The sequence below is a fragment of the Nerophis ophidion genome, linkage group LG15, assembly GCF_033978795.1.
Source record: "Nerophis ophidion isolate RoL-2023_Sa linkage group LG15, RoL_Noph_v1.0, whole genome shotgun sequence".
Lineage (NCBI taxonomy): Eukaryota > Metazoa > Chordata > Actinopteri > Syngnathiformes > Syngnathidae > Nerophis > Nerophis ophidion.
The window spans coordinates 39,891,055-39,908,554 of NC_084625.1; the positions used below are offsets into that span (position 1 = coordinate 39,891,055).

Sequence of the window (17,500 nt, forward strand, 5' to 3'; positions counted from 1 at the left end):
CGGTGTCAAGCGAAATAAGTGGTCGCTGCGAAATGAGTGCCCAAGCGTGTCGGGGGATATATTTAGCGCCTTAAGAGCGAAAAATATACCCACCCTATTGTATACAGTGTGTATGGGATGGCTTGCCAAAATATTGCCCCTGTGGATTTGCTGATATTGTTAGCTATAACAGGTTATCCGCGGATCCTTAAAAAGTCTTAAATTCGTGTATCTAAAATGAAGGCCTTAAAAAGTATTAAATTGATTAGAAATTCCTAAAATGGTCTTAAATTTAGTACTCAATGGTCTTAAATTGTCGGGACATTTTTTTTATTTTATTTTTTCGGGGGCACGTCTTTGAGTAAAAGTTACGGCACGTCTTTGAGTAAAAGTGAGTGATTTCTCTTGAAGAGATACAAAGAAAAAATGAGTGAGCTGAAAAAAATAGAGGCAGAACTCGTGAATGAGAACAGCCAGCTGAAGCTTAACTGAGGCTCATTTGAGTGTGTGTTCAGTGTGTTGTTGTTGATGTTATAATACTGTTTTGCACTATTATTGCACTATTATTGACCAAATGTAATTTATTTTTACCCTCACCTCGGTTATTATGTTTTTACTGGCGTTGATGTTGATTTGTTTGTTTTGTCAAAGTTTTTGGATCTCTCAAGATTTTTGATAAGCTGTTTGGCAGAGTGGTGCTTATCAGTTTGTTTATTAATAAACATACAAAAAGTAAACTTGACTGATTGTCATTGAAGTTGTAGTACAGTGGGATCCCCAACCATCGCATATATTTATAGATTTTTTATTATTTTTTTCCGTCTTAAATTTCATTCAAGGTGCAGTAAAAAGGTCTTAAAAAGTCTTAAATTTGACTTGCTGAAACCTGCAGATACCCTGTGTAAGAAAAACCGTATCATACCAAGGTTACTGTGATATATATTGTCTTAGGCTAACAAATATGGGGAAACGGCAGGATGAAACAAATAAGATCAATAGTTTTCATTTTGGTGAGTTAAGCTTTTAAAAATAGTGGACGGTCTCTCTATCGCTACACACACACGTTGGTTTGTCAATGACGCCGCCCTGCCAAAAAACTGCTCGCCGCACCTGTGGACTGCGCAGGTGCGTGCATGCACACACCCCCCTGAGCACTTATTTCGGCTGGGCACAAATTTGGCTTGACACCGGGATTGAACTCAGGACTTTGGTATTGTGAGACACATGCACTAACCCCTGTATTTGTATTTGTTAAATCAAGACCATACAGTATGCAGCAGAACGCGCTTCAAGGAAAACTGCATTTTTCTTGTATTTTGTTGATCATCCCCAATCCTTGTCTGTGCGTTTTAAATAGTGAAAAATTGGTTGCAGAACACGGCTAACAATGCTAGTAGTGTTGTCCCGATACCAAAATTTTGGTACCGGTACCGCAATGTTTTTTAAAACTTTTTGGTACTTTTCGGTACTTTTCTAAATAAATGGGACCACAAAAAATTGCATTATTACCTTTATTTTAACAAAAAATCTTATGGTACATTAAACATATGATTGTTATTGCAATTTTGTCCTTAAATAAAATAAAAACTAGACAACTTTTCTTTTATCCGTAAGCAAGCAAACAAAGGTTTCTAATTTAGTCTGCTGACATATGCAGTAACATATTGTCATTTATCATTCTATTATTTTGTCAATATTAATAAGGTCAAGTGGTAGAAAATTCATTATTAACCTACTTGATTATTTAGTGTTAATATCTGATTATTTTCTCTTTTAACATGTTCTATCTACACTTCTGTTAAAATGTAATAATCACTTATTCTTCTGTTGTTTGATACTTTACGCGACTGGTCGATCTCGGAGCGTGTGTCAGTCGATCTCAAGCCAGGCATTAAAAAATATACATAAAAATGAGCAATCATCAATCATACCAAGACTTCACTTTCGTCAGTTGTTTGACATTCTCGGCAGCCGAGGATCTTGTGAGATGACGCTGGCTGCCGCGAGCTCATATTTAAGAAAAAAATCACTAACAGGGCGGACGCAGAGAAACACATTTTATTTCTAGAGACTCCGTACCTACTGTCAAAACTCTAAAGACCGACTGCACAGTTCCTGTCTTCACCATAAAAGACCTGTTTCATCCTGCCTGTTCTAACAAAATAAGAGTCTCAGAAAGCTAGCGTGCACAAGCTAGCAAGCTACGGAGTTTGATGCCAATGTATTTCAGCGACCGCTTTCTCACTTGCTTGCCCACCCGCACAGTCACTGACGTCACTCATCTGCTGCCAGACATTAAAGGGCCACACACATATGCTACTCTCATAACAAAGTGTTTAAAAATGAGTATGCAAGTTGGACAAATGAGATGCCAAATCCAACCACTTTCATGTGGTATTGGACAGAAAGGAGGACTTTTTTTTCCCTCCATTTGAAAATGCGGACGTTATCAGCACCACTGTCTAATTCCAATCAATGCAAGTCATCAGAATCAAATACACCAACTTATATTCTTGTCTTCCTGAAAGAAAGGAATCTGTGTGTGTTAAACATGCTTGTATTATCATTAAACACCATTAACTTGTTAACAAAAATGTCTCTTTCATAAATAAATAAATATAAATTATAAATAGGAATGAGGTAGATCTCCTCGACTTGGTCAATTGAAAAGTAGCTCACCTGCAGAAAAAGTGTGAGCGCCCCTGGTCTATGGCATTAAAGCTTGCCATCATTGCTCTGTTACTTTTGTCTAAATGGGGTGGTGGTCCAGCTATTTTACTTGAGATATTGATGGCGCGTCTGATGCGTTCAATTTTATCGGTATAAAAGAACGCAAACTCATTGCATTTCTGCATGGAATGTAGTTCGGCTGGTATTTGTGTTGGGGTGTTGGTCAGTCTGTCAACGGTTGCGAATAGGGTTTTGGCCTTATTAGTGTTGCTGTTTATGATATTGGAGAAGAATGTTTCTTTAGCACTTTTTAAGACTAAATTGCAGGCCTGGAGGCTCTCTTTATAGATGTCATGGTGAATATTAAGTTTTGTATTCCTCCAGATTCGTTAAAATAGTAATGTGTGTGTATATACTGTACGTTCCTTAGTGTAGTTAGTTTTACAGTGACTTCATTCAAGGGAATATCAACAAAACACCAAGGTGTTTTTGTTCACCTCTAAATCAAGACAGTTTTACAAATTTGGAAAACTAAATTGCAACATTTAGGGAGGGGAGCATAATGTGAAACTTTTACAAAAAGCACCAACAATTGAAATTGCATTGGACAAAGAGAACACAGTCTACCAAGTCAAATTATCTGTCAAACATTGCCAATAAAGCTCATTCTGATAATACAACAAACATGTATGCCATTATTAATAACTAATAACACATATTTGTTTTGATTATACATTACGCATTTGTTTAGCCTTTTTAAAATCCATGCATCATCATCATCAGCCGTTGTCAGTCCACTGCTGGACGAAAGCCTCAGCATGTTTCTGCCATTTGGCGTACTTTTCATGCTGGTTATTAGCCTACACCTTCCACGCTGGCTTGGAAGGGGTATTTTATATCAGAGATCCTTCTCCTAGACTAATTGCCTTACTGGGCTGTTGAACTTAGTCTGTCCTGTTTGTTGTCCGCGCCCCATTTACCCAGGGACCCGCTCAGCTTTATGGCGCTGACCGCCCGCCAGTCACAAGAGAAGGTGCAAACGGTTCTTTGTGTGCATTTTATAGACGTTAGTATGGACTCACTAACCCCACACACAACCTCCCATCTCATGCCTGGATGTAGTTTAACGTCATACCCAGGAGACCAAAATCCATGCATCATTGCATATCAAATAGATCATGATGTCATATATATGATGATTTCATATTGACCACGCTTATAGCCACGCCCCCACCGCCACTTACGTATTGGCAATCTAGGGAAAACTCTGTAATTTTTACAATATTTTGGTTATTGGAAGCAGAGCTGGCCCAAACCTTCATGGGGCACAAAACAAAATTTGATTTTGGGGCCCAATGCAACTTTTGATTTTGGGGCCCTCTATTTCTGATCTTAGGGCCCTCTGTTGCTTTAGAGGCCCTCTATTTCTGCCACTGATATTGATTGTTGATGGTTCACACACCTACTATAAACCAATTGTGGCTTTGGCAGTGTTGTTTACATTATTGTTAGCCTGGCATGTCTTTACATATATGTGACAAGTCATTTATAAATATATGATGGTGGCCCAGTAAAGAACATAATAATATCAATGCAATGATAACACAAATTTTATTATTTACAATGTCATTATTATCATAGAAATGGCCAACTCTTTCATTTTCGGTAACTTTAAAGGCTTACATTTTTTCTAACATGACTTGGTGAGAGCCCTCAATGAATACTTTGGGACAAATGATGATCCAGAACTTTATCTTTTTGAGCCTCACAATACGGAGGATGAGCTACAAGTTTTATAAGCGGAGTGCTAAGCAGATCTATTTACAGTGAAACATTATACAATCATGTAGCACTAATGCTGTAACAGGTATTAAACATTTCATCAACAAAATACGAGCATAATAAAACAGTGACTTACAAGGTCCGCTCTCACTGGGATGTCGACTGATGGGATGGTTGTATATTTCAGCACATTACTATTGTTTAATGTTTAGATGATGAATTCAACAGAATCCCCACTCAGATTTAAAAAAATAAATAAATAAATAAAAAGTTGCAATGAAACAAGCACCTTGCTTAGGTTTCTTAGTGATGTCATCCAGTTAAGAGCCAGTGTATCCACTGATTCAGTCAGTCTGGAATTTTAGTTGGTAGTGTGTGGAATTTCCAAGGTGCTTACTAAGTTTTTTTAGGAGATTGAGCAGCAGCAACTCCAGAAGCTATCGTACATCGTTCCTCTGTGTTAGCTCCTCTAATAGCAATGTCACTATAGAGGTTATTATGCAGTTTAAAGCATGTAAATAGGGCATTGTTGGCATTTTTTTTCTTCTTCTATGATTGTCACACACACACATTAGGTGTGCCGAAAATATTCTCTGCATTTGACTCATCACCCTTGATCACCCCCTGGGAGGAGAGGGTAGCAGTGAGCAGTCACGTTAGCCGCACCCGAGAATTATATTTGTTTTTTAACCCCCAATTACCACCCTTGATGCTGAGTGCCAAGCAGGGAGGTAATGGCTCCCATTTTTACAGTCTTTGGTACGACTCGGCCGGGGTTTGATCTCACAACCTACCGATCTCAGGGCGGAGACTCTTACCAAGAGTGCTTTATAGGGGAATTAGTGGAATCGCCAATACCTGCATTGATTACTGCCTCTTGTTAGCAGTTTATTGAGATTTAGAGCACACAGACAAAGGAAAACCATGTGTGTTCTGGTCTCACATAAATATTGTGAATGATTGGTAAAGTCATTTTTTCTTGTCACTTTCCTTGACGTTAAATATGCCATTTCTATGAAAAATATTCTGTCTGTGTTGACGTGTTGTAATATTAACTTCATCATTGTTGTCACGAAGCAGCAACATGACTACTAAGTAGGGGTGTAACGGTACGTGTATTTGGATTGAACCGTTTCGGTACGGGGATTTCGGTTCGGTTCGGAGGTGTACCGAAGGACACGGACATATTAAGTAGCACCGCACGTTGTGTAAACAATGCACACCAAGGCACCATGAATTGATTTACGTGGACCCCAACTTATTCGGGTGTTACCATTTAGTGGTCACTTGTACGGAATATGTACTGTACTGTGCAATCTGCTAATAAAAGTTTCAGTCAATCAAAAAAACAACACATGGCATGCTAGCAACGACTGGGCTATGATAGACTGACCACACCTCCTCTTTTCACCGGATATGTCCTCTTTGCGAGGCTGTCCAGGTGGAGTTTCTTAAATGCCTTGAATGTCCGACATTTTAAGTTAGGGTTGCGTGTATTTTCAATGTACGTTCAGGGTTAAGAAGGGGTTAAATACAAAAAAAAGTGCTGCACGCAGCAACATTCGTGAGGGAGGGGAAGAGAGCGAGAGAGTTTTGATAAACGCGCATGCTTTTCCAGGCTCTGCTTTTTACCCATAGATTTATCAGATTTTATTTTTTATTATCTATAGCAGGGGTGTCGAATGTGTGCCCCGGAGGCCATTTGCGGCCCACAGCTAATGTTTTAAAGGCCCACGGCCCATTCTAAAAATACAATTAAGATAAACAAAAACATAAACAAAATATGAAATAAAAAAAGCTTAAAGGCTAAATGTAATTTAGAAAAAGTTGCAACGTTGACTAATAAAACAAAGCTGTTTTTTTTCTTTCAAACTGTCATTGCTCATAACATAATATTGAATCAAAATCAATGTTATTATGAATTATTGACCTATCCAAGTTTCCGATTACTTCACATCAAATATTCCACCCCAAAAATATTTTTGGTGGAAGATTTAGCAAATTTGTTAAACAAATAATCCCATAAATTATATTTTGTTGTTTTCTTACTGTACCGAAAATGGTCCGAACCGTGACCTCTGAACCGAGGTACGTACCGAACCGAAATGTTTGTGTACCGTTACACCCCTACTACTAAGTAATAACACAACAATACAACCTACACTCGCTTGCTAATGGTTCTTAATAAAAGCATTCAGTGCTAACCTGGATTCATTGAGACCAGGGGTCGGCAACCCAAAATTTTTTAAGAGCCATTTTGGACCCAAATAAGTAATAAATAAATTCTGTCTGGAGCCGCCAACAATTAAAAGCCTTATATTAGTGTTCTAATGAAGGCAACACATAATGTACGTGTCTATATTAGCTACTGTATATCCTTGAATTGCAGCCGGGGCTCTAATTATTTAAAACCTCTTCTCACTCCTGCATATATCAAAGGCATGCGGTAAAAGTAAGCATGCGCTAAGTATTTTAAAACCTCTTCTCACTCCGGCACTTACCAAAGGTATGCAGTAAAAATTTGAGTGTGATGTAAGCTTGGACCTTAAATCCTACTGAATAGCTCCTAATCTTCTTCCTTTTATGCGATTTCAAATTACCGGTATTGAAATCAGCCTCATCCATTTTGAAAATTATAACAGGGGAAGTGTCACTCGTGACGTCATGAGTTTGACCAGGCGGTAATACTAAGCATGCGCTAATTATTTTGGGAAGCGAGTTTGACCCGGCAGTAATTCAAAGCAGGCGCATACTATATGCCCTGTGGAAATTCAAAGAAATATGGTATATTAGCCTACTATCAAAGGTTGACACGAATCTTCGTTGACAGAAATGTTAAATTTAAATTTTATTCTACACATTTTTGCAACATTGGAAATCATTAGTAAAATGGAGGCTACTCAGACGTTGCGATAACTTCTGGAAATTACTAATTCGGAATGGCCAAAGGTATAGATGTGTCCAAGTTAAAGGAAACGGCAGGCTGTCTTCTTCTAATGGATTTATTACAATCTTTGCAAGCTGTGTAACGTTTTCTGTGGGCTGGAACAACATGGCACACTAACAACTATGAGAAATGCAGCCAATATTACATACAGATAATGTATCATGAACCAGGCGAATATAAATTATATACACAGAGACTAGAATGAAAATCAGCACCTCCAAGTCAGAGTCAATGGTTCTCACCTGCAAAAGGGTGGAGTGCCGTCTCCGGGTTAGAGAGGAGACCCTGCCCGAAGTGGAGGAGTTCAAGTACCTTAGAGTCTTGTTCACGAGTGAGTGAAAAGTGGATCATGAGATCGACAGGCGGATCGGTGCGGCTTCTTCAATAATGCAGACGCTGTATCGATCCGTCGTGGTGAAGAAGGAGCTGAGCCGGAAGGCAAAGCTCTCAATTTACCCGTCGATCTACGTTCCCATCCTCACCTATGGTCATGAGCTTTGGGTTATGACTAAAAGGAGAAGATCACGAGTACAAGCGGCCGAAATGAGTTTCCTCCGCTGGGTGGTGGGCTCTCCCTTAGAGATAAAGACAGAGATAGCCATCCGGGAGGAGCTCAAAGCAAAGCTGCTGCTCCTCCACATCGAGAGGAGCCAGATGAGGTGGTTCAGGCATCTAGTCAGGGTGCCACCCGAACGCCTTCCTAGGGAGGTGTTTCGGCAACGTCCGACCGGTAGGAGGCCACAGGGAAGACCCAGGATACTTTGGGAAAACTATGTTTTCTGGCTGGCCTGGAAACGCCTCGGGATGCCCCGGGAAGAGCTGGACGAAGTGGCTGTGGAGAGGAAAGTCTGGGCTTCCCTGCTTAGGCTCTGTCCCCGCAAGCCGACCTCGGATAAGCGGAAGAAGATGGATGGATGGATGGATGGATACACAGAGGATATAAGTAAAGAAAACTAAATTAGCTCAAATAACCTACAATTGAGGCATAAGGATGCAATATGTACATACAACTAGCCTAATTAGCATGTTAGCATGGATTAGCTTGGAGTCACGCATTGACCAAATATGCCTGATAAGCACTCCAGCAAATCAATAAAATCAACAAAGCTCATCTTTGTGCATTCACGCACAGCATAAAACATTTGGTGGACAAAATGGGACAAAGAAGGAGTGGTATAAACACATCTTTCTGTGGAAGCATCGAAGAAAGTTGTACATGTTAACAAACTACGATGAGTTCAAGGATCGCTGAAATTATTAGGACAAAAAGGTGCTTGCCAAATGCTCTCATCAGTTAAGCATGTATAACATAAACAGTGGGATTTCTCACAATTAGGAAGGTTTGTGTCATGTTTGTTCACCTACAGAAAATATATTCAAACAAAAAATATATTGTTTTCCATTTTCACACAACTCTGAAAGAGGTCCAGGGAGCCACAAAGGTGGCACTAAAAAGCCGCGGGTTGCTGACCCCCAATTTAGACCACCAGAAGAAAGATGTACCAATGTTTCATTGTCATTGTGGTCAAAATATGCAAGCAAATTAGTACAGCAGCTCTGCTAGCTAAGAATATACAATATCATTAATGAAATAAAAATATGGACATTGGGAGGAAACCATGTCAACAACGTTGGTGGTATAGGCACGAACATCCTCTATATCGCTATCCATTCTACTTATCATGTCTGTGGCTAAAGTCATGAGTACATTTACAAGTCATTGTGAGTTTTGGTTTCAGTTTTGTCGACAACCGCTTGCGTCGACATGAGTCAGCCAGTCAGAGGCAACGGCGAAGTGGGATTTATTACTTTTTTAATTAATTCCTTGCTGTCAGATGGAAAGTAATATGTTCATGTGTTTGTGCACACAGATACTGCTTTGGGAAATGGACAACAGCAAGCTCAGGGCGTGCAAAAGCCTGGTAAGAACATTTTCACACTTTCCTCTGACACTCGTCATACTGTTTGTCTCGCTCCATTATCTGCATTCACTTTTGATAGATGTACACTATTTTTTCTGTTCCTTTTGTTGAATGTTTGTGCGTGAATACAAGCAGGAGGGTCAACATGCAACAAAAAATATCTGCTCAGCTGAAATTAAATACAAGGGTTGTTCAAATAAGATGGGACTTATCCAACCAGGAAATCAATGATATATATGGACATATAAAATAATACAATATTGAAAAGAAGAAGAACAAGTAACATGGTCGCAGTCAGACCTGGCTGCAGAAAAATATTTAAGGGGAAGCATAAAATGTTTTCGAATGCTTGTCAAAGCTGCATTGCTTGGGCTTTGTCTGTCCACAAAGGACTACTACCGTATTTTTTGGATTATAAATTGCAGTTTTTTTCATAGTTTGAGCGTTGAGAATGCGTCATATACTCCGGAACGATTTATATGTGAAGTTATTAACACATTACCATAAAATATTAAATAATAATATTTATCTCATTCGCGGAAGAGATGAGGAAAATGTCAGCAATCGTCACACTCATGTCAACCAATAAGAGGTCGGCGGGGAAGGGTCATGGCAGAAGTGCATTGTGGGTCATGGAATGCTAACTGCAAATGCTATATGCTACTGCTGTAGCTATTAAAATGGATCATTTCAACGTTGGCGGTAACTTATAAAAAACTGAGCAGGGCTGAACAAAAATGGCACTGAAAAGGAAATCATGTACTGCAGATTACAAGCTGGACGTAGTGAAATATGCAGCAGAAAACAAAGCGGCGCACACTTTTGGAGCTGGCAGAGTTGTTTAGAAGCGACATCGAGGAAGAAGATTTAAAGGCCTACTGAAATGAGATTTTTTTATTTAAACGGGGATAATATTGCTATATTTTTGCTGAAAGGATTTAGTAGAGAACATCGACGATAAAGTTTGCAACTTTTGGTGCTGATAAAAAAGCCTCGCCTTTACCGGAAGTCGCATACGATGACATCACAAGGGTGAGGGCTCCTCACGTCCTCACATTGTTTGTAATGGGAGCCTCCAGCAGCAAGAGCTATTCGAACCGAGAAAACGACAATTTCCCCATTAATTTGAGCGAGGATGAAAGATTTGTGGATGATGATATTGATAGCGAAGGACTAGGAAAAAAAATATATAATAAAATAAAATAAAAAGCGACGGCTCCGGGCGGCGGCAGTGTGAGCATTTCAGATGTAATTAGACACATTTACTAGGATAATTCTGAAACATCCCTTATCTGCTTATTGTTTTAATAATGTTTTAGTGAGATTGTAAAGACTTACCTCGAGGTCGGATGGCTGGGGTGAACACGCAGTGTCTCAGAGAGAAGCCGAAGAGCCACGCTCACAGCTGCCTTTTAAACAGCTACTGCAGGAGGAAGAATAATCCAATGACGTCTCCGGTAAGATATATATCACAATGTTCCCATCTAAAAACATGCTGGTTGACGTAGAGAAACATGTTTGCTTGACCGCTCTGTGTTAAAAACAAAGAAACACCGGCTGTGTTTCAGTGCTAAAGACAGCTGCAATACACCGCTTTCCACCAACAGCATTGTTCTTTATAGTCTCCATTATTAATTGAACAAATTGCAAAAGATTCAGCAACACAGATGTCCAAATTACTGTGTAATTATGCAATGAAAAGAGACGACTTTTAGCCGTAACTGGCGCTGAGCTAATATTTCCTGACAGTCCGTGACGTCACGCTCACGCCTCATCATTCCGCAACGTTTTCAAAAAGAAACTCCGCGGGAAATTTAAAATTGCAATTTAGTCAACTAAACCATCCGTATTGGCATGTGTTGCAATGTTAATATTTCATCATTGATATATAAACCATCAGACTGTGTGGTCGGTAGTAGTGGGTTTCAGTAGGCCTTTAATCGGATTTATCGATTAGGAGTGACAGATTGTTTGGTAAACGTATAGCATGTTCTATATGTTATAGTTATTTGAATGACTCTTACCATAATATGTTACGTTAACATACCAGGCACTTTCTCCGTTGGTTATTTATGCGTCATATCGCCTGTTGTTCACTATTCTTTATTTATTTTAAATTGCCTTTCAAATGTCTATTCTTCGTGTTCGATTTTATCAAATAAATTTTCCCCAAAAATGCGACTTATACTCCAATGCGACGTATATATGTTTTTCCCCTTCTTTATTATGCATTTTCAGCCGGTGCAACGTATACTCTGGAGCGACTTATACTCCGAAAAATGCGGTACATGTAAGACAAACAACTTTATATTCATGGTTATTGTAAATATGAGTTCAAACCAAGTCATACCAAAGACTATAAAAATGGGACACATTACCTCCCTGCTTGGCACTCAGCATCAAGGGGTGGAATTGGAGGTTAAATCAGCAAAAATTATCCCTGGGCGCGGCCACCGCTGCTGCCCACTGCTCCCCTCACCTCCCAGGGGGTGAACAAGGGGATGGGTCGAATGCAGAAAACAAATTTCACCACACCTCGTGTGTGTGTGACAATCATTGGTACTTTAACTTTACTTTAATATATATTAGCCCTGTGATCCTGGACTGCAAGGGAGCAGAACAGCTGGAAAGCTGTAACAACTACATTATTACTTGTCACTCTTTATAACTCCTTGTGCAGATCTGACCGCTCATTATTTAAATGTTTACCTAAGTTTGAAGCAAAAATGCTAATACTCATCGCCACATTTGGCGAGGCGTGTTTTAAAGCAACACTTGCAGCGCGGCGCCTCCTTGTTTAAAGCGTCACCTTTATTGTTAGTTTTGAAGCCCAAATACTCCCACATTGCGCTTCATCACCCTCTTTATTCACCAGCAAAATTGCCGCTTTTTTGCTATTCTTCCTCTCCGCGTTTCATTGTCTGTATGCACATTGTGTGTGCGTTTTGACACGCTCAACATCTTGCGCCTCGGCTCTGTAATCCCCACTGTGGATGAAAAAACGGTACCTGTATTTTTCAAAGGTACAGTTTTCAATGAAATAGTACCACAGTACTTTATCAGTACCGGTATACCGTACAACCCTAGGCGGCGAGAATCAAATTTTAGCACACAATCAGTTTCAGGTGCAACATTGATAGCAGCAAATAATAGATTTGACATACAGCTGTGTTGTTCTCACGATCGATGGTGACTCCCCTGCTGATGGCATCATAGCAGTAAAAATGAAAAGTGTTCTCTTCACTGTCTTCCAGGTGTAAACATGTTTAGATGGGGAACATGTTAAATCCACTCATTTTGGTTTTGGTGGTGACTTCTTTATCTCGCAAGGAGAAGCATCCGATTGGATCTCGTTCATAACTAACCTCCACCCCAAAGAGCTGTGATTGGACATATTCCCGACTTGTCTCATCCATCGACAAGACAAAACTACTTCATACTAAAATATGATTGCATTTTGTTTCTGTCAACTTTTTTGTCTCGTATTTATACTTTTAACATGTCAGTTAAAGGCCTACTGAAACCCACTACTACCCACCACGCAGTCTGATAGTTTATATATCAATGATGAAATACTAACATTGCAACACAATACGGCCTTTTTAGTTTGCTAAATTGCAATTTTAAATTTCCTGGGAGTTTCGTCTTGAAAACGACGCGTAATGATGACGTGTACGCTTGACGTCACGGGCTGTTAGGAATATGAGCGCTGCACACAAACACAGCTAAAAGTCGTCTGCTTTAACGGCATAATTACACAGTATCTTGGAGATCCGTGTTGCTGAATCTTTTGCAATTTGTTCAATTAATATTGGGGGAGTCAAAGTAGAAAGATGGAATTGGGAAGCTTTAGCCTTTAACCACACAAACACACTATGATTCCTTGTTTAAAATTCACGGAGGTGAAACTTTACTATGGGTCACAGCGAACATGGATCCCAACCGAATGTCAACCAGCAGGTTTACGGTGAGAAAATTGTGGTTAAAAAGTCGCTTCTTACCGGAAAAAAAGCTGAGCTTGGACCGCCGATAAAGCTGCCGTCGACTTCCCTGAGACACTGCGCGTCAACACCCGGCCGTGGACGTACACTTCCGACTATCAGGTACTGTTAAACTCACTAAAACACTAGCAACACAATAGAAAGATAAGGGATTTCCCAGAATTATCCTAGTAAATGTCTCTAAAAACCTACGAATCCGTCTCAATGCAATCGCGTTTTTTTTTTCTAGTCCGTCGCTATCAATATCCTCAAACACAAATCTTTCATCCTCGCTCAAATTAATGGGGAAATTGTCGTTTTCTTGGTCCGAATAGCACTTTTTGTTGGAGGATCACATTAAAATCAATGTGAATATATGAGGAGCCATCAACTTGTGACGTCATCGTCCGCGACTTCCGGTAGAGGCAGGGCTTTTCTGTTAGCACCGAAAGTTGCAAACTTTATCGTGGATGTTCTCTACTAAATCCTTTCAGCAAAAATATGGCAATATCGCGAAATGATCAAATATAACACATAGAATGGACCTGCTATCCCCGTTTAAATAAGAAAATCTCATTTCAATAGGCCTTTAATTGTGTTATCGTTTTAGTCAACGTGCCTTTGTTTTGATTACTTGTCATTCTTTTTTTTTACCTGCTCCAATGTATTAAAAACCGTCTAGAATTTTACCGCATTTTATCATTATACCGTTAATCGTTACATCCCTCATCATCTATCTACTCAATCATCCATATTGTTGACAGATGTGTTACCGCACTGTGTGGATAAAATTGTCCTTCCTGATTCATTCATCTTCAAATGTTCTCTTCTTAGCTGGCGACTCTCTGTTGTGCGGTTGAAGTGTACAAAGCATTTTTTCTTTGTTTCACTACGTCACACTCAAGCTAGCCGATGTTTGATAATCATACTCTTCGAAATAGAAGCTTCGACAATGTATAAGACGTGTCCGATATCAGCAAAAAAAAAAAACAAGTATCGGCTTGCTTCTAAGTAGTACTTGTGCAAAGCTGGACTGCCAGTTAACAACTAAATGTTCTCCAATAAACACACAAGGTTGGTTGTTTATTTTATTTTTTTCAAGTAATTTACTAAAGGTAATCATGGTGGCTATAGGCTACAAGGGGCTGGCAGCTACTCAACAGCTAAGCACACAATAGCACACGAGCGAGACATACGGAGTAAGTGGCCTTATTGCAGTCTACAACATCACATTTGTCAATTTAAATGTTTATAATATAAGACATATAATCTGTGTTGGCCCTGTGATGAGGTGACGACTTGTCCAGGGTGTACCCCGCCTTCCGCCCTGAATGCAGCTAAAATAGGCTCCAGCACCCCTCGCGACCCGAAAAGGCACAATCGGTAGAAAATGGACGGATGGATGATTTAAATACAAATAATATAATTACAGGTGTATATTATTATAAAGTCTACAAAGCATAAGTTTATCAGAATGTATTCAGTAACAAACAAGCTTTATTTAACAAATTACTGTAGTGGTGAGGTATTGCCATGAACAATTACCACTCCACTTCAACTAAAACACAGCTTAACGCCATTCCAGACTGTTGACAATAAATATATCTGCCATTGTTCTCGGTTTGACTAATTTCATTTGCTCAAACCTTTTCCAACATTCCACACTGCAAAATGATAACAGTATGTACAATTTTCAATTGGTATCGGATCCATATCGGTATCGACCAATGATCAAGGATTCAATATTGGTATTGTATCTGAAGTGGAAAACCCCCTCCTTTTTATAGTGTCTTTTTTTGTCACTTTTATAAATCCTACTACTGTATTTGTGAGAAGGGAGAGCTTGGGAAAAGTAATATATACACATTGTTTAAAAAAAAGAAAAAAAAGGATTTGCAGTGATCTCATAGTAAAAATCAATCTTACACACTTTAATCAACGGATAACAGTCCAACGAGACCACGTACAAGTACAAATCCCTCATAATCGTTGTTGGGTACTTTAGTTACAGTGTGAATAAAGACTTATTAGTGTCACATAATTAATAGTTGAGTGACGATGGCGCTACAGAGGATAGTATGAAAAAGTATTGTCTTCTCTTCTACTTTACTAACACTTTGTTTTACAAAGCACTGACAAAGCACAGTAGTATAATTATTGATTGTGATTACTACTTTTTATCCTTTATTTGGATCTTTGGCCAGGACAAAGCCAAAAATACTAATAATTAATACATATTTATAATGACATACACAGCAATCGTAATAAGACATTATACAGTTTTACCAGTCTTAATGTCCACAATGTGTTTAAAGTCCACTAATTTGCCAAAGTGTTGGTCCAACGTGACTCATTACCGACATCAGTATAAATACCCAAGCTGTTTTGCCGTGGTATTGTCACAATATTTTCATGGGCTGCCCAGTAAAGCATAAACAAAACAATCTGATACAGTGTTGAGCTGAGCTGATAGTGAGAATAGTTGACTAACCTCCTTGCTGAAATATTCACAAACTGGTGTTAGTGCATGAGGCTGCTTGTTGCCTAACTTAAGAGTTTGGTGTTTTTAAGCATGTAAATAATTAATATGCATGTTATCTCCTGATGCATTTTAATGATGAAACAGTAGTGTCATGGTAACAGAGCTCAAGTATGCATGTGCTGAAAGTCATCATCTCTGTCATAATACTGATACATGAATATTTCATCTCATATCACTGACACCTGAATATATTATTTCTATTATAATACTAATACATAGATAAATATTATCATTATATCACCAATACATACATACATAATTTCTACTAAAATGGTCTTACAAAACCATTGAAGTTGGCACATTGTGCAAATGGTAAATAAAAACAGAATACAATGATTTGCTAATCCTTTTCAATTTATATTCTATTGACTAAACTGCAAAGACAAGATATTTAATGTTCAAACTGAAAAACTTTTTTTTTTTTTGCAAATCATTAACTTATAATTTAATGGCAGCAACACATTGCAAAAAAGTTGGCACGGGGGCATTTTTACCACTGTGTTACTTGGCCTTTCCTTTTAACAACACTCAGTAAACGTTTGGGAACTTATTTTATGCTTCATATTGTGCCACACATTCTCAATGGGAGACAGGTCTGGATTACAGGCAGGACAGTCTACTACTCACACTATTTTACTATGAAGCCATGCTGTTGTAACATTTGGCTTGGCATTGTCTTCCTGAAATAAGCAGGGGCGTCCATGATAATGTTGCCCGGATGGCAACATATGTTGTTCCAAAACCTGTGCAGTATGTACCTTTCAGCATTAATGGTGCGTTCACAGATGTGTAAGAGACCGGACAGAACCCTGTTAGGTCGCCACATGGGCAGCGCCTTGTAAAAGATGGGAAAAAGAAAAATCTGCAGGGAGGGGAAAAAGTTACTCCCAATTTGTGGGAAAAGAAAAAAAACCTCAGCCTACATGAATATATCAGCTCTATTATATTACATAATTATAGCATATGTTATAATACTGAGAAATGAATATATAATTTTTATAATACCGATGACTTTATAATCTCTAGTATAATACTGAAACATGAGTATATGATATTTATGATACTAAATTAATATATCATATATATATTATAATTCTGACATGAATATATCATTTCTTACATAATACAGATACATTAATATATCGTAATTATTATAATAGTGATATACACGGTAAATGGGTTATACTTGTATAGCGCTTTTCTACCTTCAAGGCACTCAAAGCGCACTATTTCCACATTCACACACACCTTTACACACACATTCACACACTGGTGGTGGGAGCTGCCTTGCAAGGCGCTCACCAGGACCCATCAGGAGCAAGGGTGAAGTGTCTTGCTCAAGGACACAACGGACCTGACTAGGATGGTAGAAGGTGGGGATTGAACCAGTAACCCTCAGATTGCTGGCACGCCCACTCTACCAACTTCGCCACACCGTCCCCATCTGTATAGTGATACTGATACATGAATATATCATCTCTATGGTAACACTGATACATGATTACATTATCTCTATTATAATACTGTTACAGAACTATGTAATATATATTATAATACTGATACATGGATATATCATCTATATTGTAATAACGATACGTGATCATATTGGGCCTACCGAGGATGTTGTAGTGGTTTGTGTTGTGGTTTGTGCAGCCCTTTGAGACACTAGTGATTTAGG

General features: G+C 38.9%; 1 protein-coding gene across 5 annotated transcripts in view; it reads left to right on the forward strand.

Moving 5' to 3' along the window:
* LOC133569658 (microtubule-associated protein 4) overlaps positions 1-17,500 on the forward strand; it is a 237,986-nt gene that overhangs the window by 78,821 nt on the left and 141,665 nt on the right. For all 5 annotated transcript variants that reach the window (XM_061922162.1, XM_061922163.1, XM_061922166.1 and 2 more), the window contains exon 3: positions 9,250-9,300. In XM_061922162.1, the coding sequence (XP_061778146.1) occupies positions 9,250-9,300 (51 nt within the window). The remainder of the gene's footprint in view (positions 1-9,249; positions 9,301-17,500) is intronic.